The 10,780-nt window shown below is 58.8% G+C and overlaps 2 protein-coding genes across 2 annotated transcripts in view; one reads left to right on the forward strand and one right to left on the reverse strand.

The window, feature by feature from the left end:
* Positions 1-4,627, reverse strand: part of CARD10 (caspase recruitment domain family member 10) — a 32,568-nt gene extending 27,941 nt beyond the window's left edge. The window contains exon 1 of the mRNA XM_088055484.1: positions 4,578-4,627. The gene's annotated coding sequence lies outside the window, so the exon portion shown is untranslated. The remainder of the gene's footprint in view (positions 1-4,577) is intronic.
* On the forward strand, positions 2,424-10,610 carry CDC42EP1 (CDC42 effector protein 1). Its single transcript, XM_005527589.3, has 3 exons — positions 2,424-2,712; positions 6,236-7,123; positions 8,128-10,610. The coding sequence occupies exons 2-3, from the start codon at positions 6,679-6,681 to the stop codon at positions 8,925-8,927; spliced, it is 1,245 nt and encodes a 414-aa protein (XP_005527646.1). The 5' UTR covers positions 2,424-2,712; positions 6,236-6,678; the 3' UTR covers positions 8,928-10,610.
* The last annotated feature ends 170 nt before the right edge of the window (positions 10,611-10,780 follow it).

The raw sequence follows: 10,780 nt of genomic DNA on the forward strand, positions 1-10,780 counted from the left end.
GCCCTCATCACCTTCCCACACACTGGGGAAAGAGAGTAGGAGGATTTTTCTTTACTGGAGGGGAGTCCTGTATCAGCCTCCTTCAGGCATTGGGTCTGCGAGGAGAAGGCACTGCAAAGTGAGATAGGATGAAGGACTGAGCACCAGGAAGTGTGGGGCAGAGATCTCAGCCCCCCCACATCTGTCCATTCCTCTCTCCCTCCCCATCACACTCAGTCAGTCACCCACAAGACCTCAATCCCGTGTTGGAGGGATGAGTGCTGAGGAGATGAGGGGATGCAATTTGCACAGCCCTGTCTTTGATGTTGCGGTAGTCGAAGCAAATCCTCATCTAGGAAAGCTGCTGGGCCGCTTTTCTGCTCCGTGATAAGCCCAGTGGCCAGTCTCTCTGTAATGGTGAGACTGGTACTGCTGCCTGGGGCTTAGAGTTACAGATGGGATGAAAGGTTGGGGTGACTGAAGGTAAATGAGGTGGGAGGGGTCCAGGCATAAGCTCCTGCCCAGGGCACCCATGGGTGACACAGTGACTGCAGCACTGTCCAGCCTCACAGCCACCTCTCATTTATCAGCCAAGGTGAATAAATAGGCTGAGAAGCAGGATTGTATGGACTGACTTTCCAGGTGTATGAAAGAAGGGGGTGTAACCAAGCAGCCAGAGGCCAGGATGAGTAGTGAGACCCAGAGCTGGCACATACCCTGACCCTGGAGGTCTCCAAAGCACTTCAGTGCTAGACCTAGAAGTACAAAAGCCGGAGCTAAGCTGGAATGGCCACAAGTTCACAGGTTTGGGGAAGGACGCTGAAGAGAAGGCATTTCCAGATGCTTTCCTGGACATGAAGCCCATCCTGGCCCGGACCACAGAGATGCTTGGAGTAGGAGCGAGGAGAAGGAAGCAGTGGAGAGCTGACTGCCCTGCAAGAAGCAGAACGTGGCCCCTATCCCATCTGGAAAAGATTTGTTCTGCATTCCCCAGTGGAGGTGGCTGCCGTCGCCCAGGCTCTGCTTCCTGACGCAGCCTCTGCTGCAGGGCACAGGGATGGGGGTGAGGGAGAGCCCCTCAGGCAGGGTGAAGGGAAAGGCCCTGGCAGGCCATGCAGAGGGAGGAGACCCAAAAAAAGGGTCTTTTCCTGCCTCTCCCAGCACCCCCATTAGCTTCCACTGAGCAGGACCTAGGGGAAGGAGTGCCTACCATACCTCTGGCAAGCCGGGAGGATGCATGTCATGATTTCTTCTCCCTTCCTCGCTGATGACAGAGCTCATCTCCCATCAGAGCTAAGCTTCCATGTTCCTCCGAGTGACAGACCCACTTAAAGTACCACCAACATGCACATACGGTCTAAATTCCTAATGGAGAAAACTTCCACAAGAAGGCAAAAACTCCAGCTTCCATTTTGCAGAAGAGAAGCCAGCAAATGGTGCCAAACCCTACCACTGCTAGTCAGCAAACCTCTGAGCAATAAGGTGCTCCTGCCTGGGCGCTCCAGCACAAGCCCCCTGAACCCAGTGAACGGCCAGGCTCCATTTTGACATCTCCTCGGCAGACATCTTGTCATCCCTTCAGCCAAGCCCTGCTTAACCCCAACAAGTCTTGTCTCGCCTTCAGCAGAGACACCTCCCTTCTCCTCAACAGGGCCCTGAATAGGTACTTTTATGTGGCCAAGCGGTCTCCAGCAGAGCCACCAAGCTAAGCCTGAAGGCCATGAGGGTCACCAAAGGCACTGATGATGCTACACCCACCGGCAGGCTGCCCCTCATCGGCACTGATAGAGTCTTCTGCCCTGTGACCATCACGGGACAACACACGATGCCAGAGGGATGTGGTGTCCCATGTGCGGGCAGAAAGTCTTCATGGTGCCACCAAAGAGCACCTCCTTGCATTTATCCGCTGCCACCCCCTCACCCTGGTCTGACACACTGTCGCTGGTATGACGCTTGTCCCGATGCCCTGACACTTGTCCTGACCCTGTAACAAACACCAGCCTGGCTCACGTGGCCATCAGGGAGGCTCTCATCCTGCTAATGCCCATCCCAGTGCTACCCACAGGTCCTGGAATGACCACCCACTCGCAGACCCCAGTCCTGACTGGCAGTGCTACACCACTGGGAACTTCCTATCCAATATGGGATCAGGGGACCCTGTGGGATACCCGCGGGGTCACACACACACACACACACACAGGGTTCAAATCCCCGTCCTTTGGCCTGCAGCCAGGCTCCTCTAACCGGGTTAGACAGCAACCTGGCCTTCCCCCTTCCCCCAAACCCACTGAAGCAGGCACCCGGGAGCAGGAGCAGCCAATGCCGGCGGACGGGAAATGGCACCGGGGAAGCGGGGAGGAGGAGGGGAGCGGCAGAGGAGTTCCTGAAGTTTTCTGTCCTGGATAGTTGGAATAAATCTCATTTTCTCTGCTCTCCTTGCCGAGTCGAGGATTGGCTCAGCGCTGCTGCAGCCCGCCCTCCTCCTTCCCACGTCCCCTCCCCGGCAGCTTCGCTCCCTCTCTCCCGTGGCATCAGGGCGTCAGCCTGCGAGAGCCAGCCTGGGGGGACAGCCGTGGGAAAAGGAGGGGGACGCTGGCTCCCCTTTGTCCCCCACGCCACCCCGGAGCACAGCACCGGTAACCCTCGGAACAAGTTACAGGGGCCTGCGGAGAGTGTCTCGCAACTTTTCGTCTGGAGGAGCGGGGAAAAAATAATAACCCTGGTTCGGAAGAGGTAAATCCTGAAAGTTTTGATTAATCAGTTTGTAGAGCTGGCGGCAGGGGGTTGTCGGGACTAGAAGGAAAAGGGTGGAGAGGGTGTTTGGAAAGGGGAGAAGCGGGAGGGGTGGCAAGGCGATAGAGACGGGAAGGATGGTAAAAAAGAAAGGGAGCAGAAGGCAGGAATGCAACAGGAAACTGGGAGTGAGGAGAGGGGACACGGGACAAGAGGGAGAGGCGGGAAGGAAAGGGAGTGAGAAGAGGGTCCCACGGATGGGGAAAGGCAGGAGGACGCTTGTCTCCCAAACCTGGCTCTGGATACCCCTCAAAGCCCCACAGGCTCTCGGCACCTCAATTTTGGGGGTAGGGAGGAAGAAAGGGAGCACTTTTCTCACAAGTGGGCAGGGAGGGAAGGGATGGCTGGAAACTGCCCATCTCCACAGCTCCGGCCTCCTCTATGTCCCAGCATGTCTGCTTGGAAAAATACCCTTGTTATACAGAGATACCACTATGTGTATATATAGCAGCCAGCAGCACAGGAGTCAGATTTAGGCGTCTGCCTACCGCCCGGCACTGCTCCAGGAAAGCTGAAAGAGGCCCAACCCAGCCAGCCAAGCCCCTTTCCCCCTTCCCCAAAAGCCTGTCCCTGCTGGCTTTCCTCATCCCAAAGCAGTCACCCAATAGGGGAACTCTGCCTCCCTTCCTTCGGGGAAAGGGAGGTTTTTCATCACTCAGGAAGGCTGGGAAAGCCTTCCTGGCCACCCACAGCCATTTCCACCCTCTCTTCCTGCTGTTGAGACCACCCCAAGTTTCTCACCCTCTTTTGCAGTATGTCCCCTTTGGGGGAGGGAAGAGGCTGCTTGCAGCAGCTCTATCCAACTAAACATCTGGATTATTCCCCCCCCCCCCCCCCTTTTCTGGTTTCCGCTCTTCCCAGCAAGCAGAACAGCTCTGGCCATTCCCAGCTAGTGGAAAACCAGTGGTAACCAGCTGAACTCGGAGGGAAACAGGGAAGGCCAGGCTGGGAGCAGGAGGAGGTGCTGGCAGTGGGTCTTTGAAGGCAGGGGGCTTCCCAGAGGCAAGAAGGGAGCCAGAGAGAGTATACCAGGGAGAGGGAGGTCGTGGTGGGCTGTGGGCTTGCTGTGCCAGGAACTGGCGAACACGGGGGGCTGCCAGATGGAGGTGGTGGCACCTGGACAGAGAGGTGGCCAGGCAGAGGGGTCCCTTTGGCCAGTGGAGGAAAGGATAGCACACAGGTCACCCTTTGCCCGCAGAATCACGAGTTTCCCTGGCGTGGAGGAGTCGGTTCGGGTGAAGGGGAGGGCTCAAAGGGGCAGGGAGCCACACCAGGGGCAGAAGGAAAGAAGGGAAAGGGGGAGATTGGAAGGAGGAAAAGCCCAACAGGCCTGCCAGAAACCTGCCATCCAGGTAGGGTTGGGCACCAGCTGCTTCATTCCCTCCCTCCCTCCCTCCCTCTTCCCAGCGCTTGCTGCCTGCCAGAAGGCAAGGAGAGCCAGAGGCCAGGAGCTGCTGGCTGGCTTCCCTGTGGTGACCAAGAGACAAGGAAGGAGAAACCCTTTCCTCCACCCCACTCCCTCAGTATTTGTCCAGATAGAGAGCAAGGGGATGCTCTCCTCCCACTTTTCCCCTTTTTCCCCACTATCCCCCATTTTCCTTGCCTCCCCACCCCATCCCAATGTCCCCCACAGGGGTGTGCAGGGCAGCTATGTTGTGTGGGGGAGCTGGGGTGGGGTAGGAGGGTCCCCCCCTCAGAGTAGCCCTGGCTGGTGCTGCACATGCTAAAGGGGACAGTCCCTACTTTGAGTTTCTCAGGGGCTACAGTGTGCAGAGGAAAGGGAAAACTTGAGTGCTGTAACTCACCTGATCCCCTCTCCCAGGGTCACTTGCTTTCCTGGAAGATCCTGGGGACAGCTCAAAAATATGGTTGCATCTCTCTCTCCCTGTGGTCCCAAGACCCCAGTTATGGTACAGGGACCACCCTAGTAGTTTCCTTTGCACTCCAGGAGAGCCCTGACCCAATGGCTATGGTTGGGCTTCCACCAGAGAAAGGAAGTAGCTCCCCAGTTGTACCCTCACCCCAAATCTGCCACATGTCTGGTTTGTCCTGGCTGCAAAGCAGCACTGCATGGCCTCTTTGGGCAGGAGGAAGACATGAGCTGCATGAGCCAGGGAGCTGGGGGCCAGCAGGAACCCAACCTGCCACCATTCTGTCCCTGCCAACAGCCACTGCCACCCCAGGAGGCCACTGCCACCCTGGGGAGGCAGCCAATGGTGCTAGGCACTGCTGGGGGAGGTTTGTTTTCTCTTCCCTAGTCATTAACCCCTGGCAGATAAGAGGGGCCCCGGGTGAGCAAACAGGGCCAGGGCAAAGCAAAACGCATCTAGCCAGCCAGGAAAGCAATTTCTCATCCAGGACTGCCTTTCACCGGAGCCTTTGCCATCCTGGCACTGCCTGGCTGCTCCGAGGCGTTGCACGGACAAGCAGGAGAGGCAGGGAACGTGGCAGGGGAAGCCATGCAGCAGTGTGGGGGTCCCAGCACATGGAGATCAAGAGATGTGAGGCTCCTGCATCACCTCTTGGCACGCTGTCCTCCACAGCCAGCCCTGCTGGAAGGACACAGCTCCGTCCTGACGCCACAGCCACAGAGCTGAGCCCAGGGAAGGATACATCCCCAGCTGGCTGCCCAGGCCACTGACACTCTGAGATGCCCCACAACCAAACCCTCTCCTTTCCCCAGCCCACCGTCTCCCACTCGCTGTGCGCACCAACAGGGGATCTGCTGATCTGAGAGTCCTCCCCACTGACTGGGAGGTCATCACCCTGCCCTGCATCCAGCTGCTGCTTCCTGCCTGCCCCTCAGTGCCTCAGGGATCTGCCTGAGTGCAGGGACCCACCCCACCTTCTCCTCCAGCTCAGGCAATCACCTCCCTTGCCCTGCCTCAGTTTCCCCTGCCTGCAAAGCAGCTGCCCTCCTCACACTGCTGACTCCCTGCTCCTCCAACATGTCTGCCCAGCACCCGGGGACCCAGCCAATGAAGGACAAACAAAGCAATATACAAATATTGCATTTTTGCTTCCCACCACTCCTCCCTGAGAAGCACATGGGCCCCAGGCCTCACCCTCTCCTCAAGGGTTCATCTGAATAGCAAAAAGGAGGGAGAGGTTTCTCGCCCCAGGAGCTGGGGCAGCCAAGCAGGGCACTGCTCTGGGAGGAGGTTCTGCCTCGGAGGGAAATCCTCAGCCTGTGTTGTGGCGTGGGTCTGGCAAAGCTGCTTTGCAGACAGGAAACTAAGGCACACTGAGGTAGGTCAGCAAGGTGAGGGAGAGCACACGTTTTTTTGGAGGAAAGCCTTTTTCTGCCTCGGCAAGAGAAGGGCCGGGTAAGGGGGCAGCCAGTAGCAACCTCGCCACTGCCTTATGCACTGCCTTTAACCTCCTCAGGCAGTTCTGTGGATACAGCCAATGGGATTGGGAAAATCCTCTCCAAGGGTTTCACTGTTCCTCTTGCCTTGTTTAGGTGGCCAACAAGGGGACCAGTGCTCTTGCCCTGCCAGTCCACCCAAAGCTCTCTTCGTTGCCTGCTGCACCATCCATGACTGGCTCCCACTCACCCAGCGCCAGCAGAAGACGGTGGATTAACCTCTAAGTCCACGACCAGACACAGCTTCCAGCGACATCTGCAGAACAGGGGGTGACCCAGACAGCCCCTGGGGACATCTCCGTGCCACCACTGTCCTCAGCACTGGGGACGTGCCCTCCGAGGGTGATTTCATGAGCGCGACGTAGCGCAGGGAAGGAGGAAACCTGCCGAAAGCCAGAGTGACACGAGCTGTTACCCCAGGAGCATCGGAGCACAAGCAATGGGGAGGCTGGGGATGTGACAGACCACCCCAGTGCTGGAAGCCTGGTGAGGGCTGATTTTTGGAGCTTTTTCAAAGGCAGGGCGAAGGGTGCAACAACATGAGCCTGGGGAAGCTGCCGGTGCTCAGCTGGGTGTCAGGCTCCCACGGCAAGCGGCGGCTGAAGTCGGAGCTGACGCCAGACATGATCAGCCCGCCGCTGGGCGACTTCCGGCACACCATGCATGTGGGGCGCGGCGGGGACGTCTTTGGGGACACCTCTTTCCTTAGCAACCACGGCGGGGCTGACACAGCCAAACCCAACAACTTCTTTGCCCGGACGCTGCGGCACGTCCGCCGGGCGCCGCTGAAGAGACGGGGCAGCGGGGGCCAGGCGGGCGCCTCGCCCGAGCCCCCAGCCATCTCACCCATCATCAAGAACGCCGTCTCCCTGCCGCAGCTCAACGAGGGGATGTATGACGGAGGCGGCAGCGGCCGGGGCTTGACCAGCAAGTTCTCCTTCAAAAGTGCCTCCAACAGCTTCTCCAAAACACACCAGGCCTACGGTGAGTGAAGCAGAGGCTGGCACCCAGTCACTGAGTATCCTCTGGGGCCCTTCTCCATTGCTCCGTGCCTCAGTTTGTCCCAGTTAGGGTTTTAAGGAGAGATGGCGTATTCAAGACTGCCCAGTCTTGATAATCCCTCCGAGTTCTGAACCATGATCCTTGCTCCTGCTCTTGGAGATTCTCCTCCCAGGGTGTCCCTCAAAGTGGGGCAGGGATGGTTTCTCTGTTTCTCCCCCTTTCCCATAGCCCCACACAGCTGGCAGCCTGTGTGGAGCAGCTGTGAGGGAGCACCCCCCATCTACCCTCAGCCCTACACCTTTCACTTGAGCAACCTCCTTGAGGAAGCCAAAAAGGTGCTGGGACAGTGAAGCGGTTCCCACTCCAAGGTTGTGAGGTCAAGGGGACCCACAGCATGGCCTTCCCCACCTCCACACAGATGCTCTAACCCTCTACTACCTAGCTGTGCCAACCTCTATATCTCCATGTCCTGCTCCCGAGGGATTCCATCCCCCCCTTCTCCATGCATGTCCACATCCCTCCCTGCCAGCCACGGTGCCCTTTGGGGAAGGGTTGTGGGAAGGATGGGACAGGACATCTGTGTGGCTCCTCTCCAGCCTCACAGCGCTGGGCTGTGCTCAGCCTTTCCCCAGGGAGGGAGGTCTGGAGCAGAAGGTCTCAGGGTGGATCTGGGGTGCCTGCAGCGGCCAGGGGAGGTGGCCAGGCTCAGAGGGAAAGGCAGGCTGAGGCAATGCTGCCATCTCCTGGTCTCACCTGCCTGGCTCAGCCCCCACTGCCATCTTACCAAGCCCAGAGCCCACCTGGAGACCCTCTGCTGTAACTCTGGGCTTCGGAGATGTCCACAGAGACACTGACCTGTCCTGTAGAGGCCAGTGCCACCGACAGGAGCATGACCTGAGCCACTTTGGCAGCAGTGTCCCTTATCCCCTGCAGAAGTAAGTCAGGCTTCCTCCCTTGCCTCACCAGCCATACCTTCTGCCTCACAGGGCTGGAGTCCGGATTTTGTACCATCCCTCGTGTCCCTCGCTTGGAAAAGGCCCAAGAGAGCACCCATCCTGGGGAAGATGAGCTGGATCGCTCCGACTCCCTGCTGTCCTTCCGCCTAGACCTGGGGCCCTCCCTGATGAGCGAGCTCCTCCAGGTGATGAGCTTCTCTGAAACCAATGGGAACGAGGTGGGGGAGGATGGCCCACACTTCCTGTGTGAAGAGGAGACCAAGGACAGGGTCCCTCCAGCAGTGCATGCGTCCCACAAAGAGGACAAGGCAGCATCCAGCTTCTGGGACCACTCCAGGCAGAGCAACCTGTCAGGGGCCAGCTCGCTGCCGGGTCTGTCGGTCCATGCCAACGGAGAGGCACACAGCATCGAAGGCGCTGGAGCGAACTCTGTCCGGGCTTCAGGGCCGGGGGCGGCGCCCAGAGGGTCCCCGTGGCAGGCCCACTGGAACGACTGCACCATTGAGGCTGGAGAATTTGACCGAGCAGCCCAGGTCCTGGCCCGCCATTACGGTGGGACCAGCACCCCACGGAGCTCGGAGAAGGGCGAGGGTCCCCGGCAGGCCCGGACACAGACCCTGTGGGAGAGCCCCAGCAGCAGCTTGTGGGGGTCGCAGGTGACAAGGGAGAGCCGGTCCCCCGAGGCCAGCTGGAACCAAGGAGAGGAGGAGGAGGAGGAGACCAAGCTCTCCAGCCTGCAGGAAAGCTGCAGCGGTGCCCGGGGGGGCCGCAGCAGTTCCTTCGAGTATGCCGATGAGGAGGAGGAAGAGGACGATGAAGTCAAGGTGTGAACGGCCATCCCTCCCATCACAGGCCCCACCAGAGACGCTGGTGCCAGGGTCTTTGCCCTCCTCCCTGTGCCCCACCCGCTGGTGCCAGTGTCACCAGTAGACCCAGTGGGTCTCTCCTTGCCAAGTGGGGGCACTGGGCAGGCCGGGGAGGGCAGGGGGAGAGCCCGTCTCCTGGGGGGCTCTCTGGGGCTGGGCCAGGCTGCTGCAGAGGGCAGTGGGCACCACACAGCCAGGCATAGCAACCCTTCTCCAGCCTCACGGCCATGAGACATCAAAGGAACATTCCCATGTGCCAAAGGAACCCCAAATCCTTCCTACCCCTTCCCATTCTCCCCAGCACCCTCTCTCTTAGCCCTCAGCCTGGCTCCACCAACATGTCTGGGGACATACTCCATCTTCCCACTGACGTCCCCAGCCACCCCCTGCAATGGCATATGTGCCTCCCCAGAGATATTCCCACTGATAGCTCTGGCATGTAGGGGATGGGGTCTCCCCAGCTCCAGCTGGTGCAAGACCCTTCAGTATAGCACATCTATCAACAGAGAAAGGTCAGCTGGGGTCCCAAGGGGCAGGCAAACCCTACAGAGCTGAGCTTTCTCTTTTCCCCTGCCCCCCCCCCCACCAAAAGCTGTGTGTGCTCAGTGTTCGGGAGGTGAGAGCATGCACAGAAATAATGAGGAATCTATCCACTTGCCTCCTGCTGCTGGGCATCACTTAGGACAGCTTCCTTCCTGACCCCTGCTCCTCTCAGCAATTGAGAGGGGAGAAACTTCCTGGCTGACTGGTGGCAAAGGCAGGTTGTCAGGTCACCAAATTCTGCAGTTCAGGCTCTAAAAACCCCTTCTTTTCCCCCTGCCTCAGAACAAGGAGGCTCCTCTGCAGCCACTTGGCTTGTGCCACTATCCTCGTGGTGGTGGCACAGTTTGTGTCTCCATCCTTGTCCCCCTCCCCATTCCCCACACACCCCCCTCTTTGCAGCGCACCCCTTCCCAAGGGTATAATGTGGCCCGTGGCTAATGTCCCTCTCTGAGTGTCCCTGGGTGACACAGCCGCCCTGGAATGAGCTGCTCCCCACGCTGGCCCGTGTGCAAAGTGGCCCTCATAGAAGCGCCTTTGTGCCATGGTGTGGAGCCGACGTGCTCGGGGGCTGAGGTCACCGCAGGGACCCTCACAGGACCCCCCTTGTTCTCTGGGACAGGAGGGGGTGTGCAGTGGGAGGAGATGCTGGGCCATGGCTGCAGGACTCTGCTCCCACTCAGCTTGCCCGCCACCCAGCTGCTTTTGCTAGGAAGCTCTTCAGAGCAGGATAAAGAGCTCCAGGGTGTGCACATACCGCATGTGGAAGTGCTACTTGCAGCCAGGCCACCCAGGTTAAGGGCAAGCCTGTGTTCCCCAGCCTCCCCAAGGGGCTGCCTCTTGCCAGCCACCAGCAGCAAACCAGGGCAGGCACCAGCTTCAGGAAGTCCCCAGGTCTGGCCAGTGGCACCCAGCAGGATCAGCCTTTTTCTCCCTTGCACCTTCCAGGGTGGGGACCTGGGCTCTCAGGATGAGCTCCCCTCTGCCCTCTGCTTTCCAGACCATAACACAAGACCGAAGACCTGTATCTGTGGAATTATCCTTTCTGCCTCCCCTCTGTATCCCATGCACTTATTATTGTCCTTATTAAAACAGTTTTGATACTAACTTCTCTGGTGCATCCCCTTGGCTGCTTTGACCATTTTGTCTTTCTTGCTATGTTGGCTGGAGCCCCAGCCACCAGCCCCTCCATCTTGGGCAGTGAAGACGTGGAGAGAGAGGGCAGGGACACTGCCACCTTGCCATGGACCAGGCTCTCTGTAAGATGCTCTTCCACT

This window comes from Pseudopodoces humilis, chromosome 5, assembly GCF_049639895.1.
Source record: "Pseudopodoces humilis isolate 2021_Gansu_Grassland_sample_001 chromosome 5, ASM4963989v1, whole genome shotgun sequence".
NCBI lineage: Eukaryota > Metazoa > Chordata > Aves > Passeriformes > Paridae > Pseudopodoces > Pseudopodoces humilis.

What these genes read in the sequence shown, in the direction of transcription:
- CDC42EP1 (XM_005527589.3), top strand. Translation starts at nt 6,679, where the DNA reads ATGAGCCTGGGGAAGCTGCCGGTGCTCAGCTGGGTGTCAGGCTCCCAC. An exon ending in CAAAACACACCAGGCCTACG is followed by an intron (nt 7,124 to 8,127) that starts GTGAGTGAAGCA and finishes TCTGCCTCACAG; the next exon opens with GGCTGGAGTCCGGATTTTGT.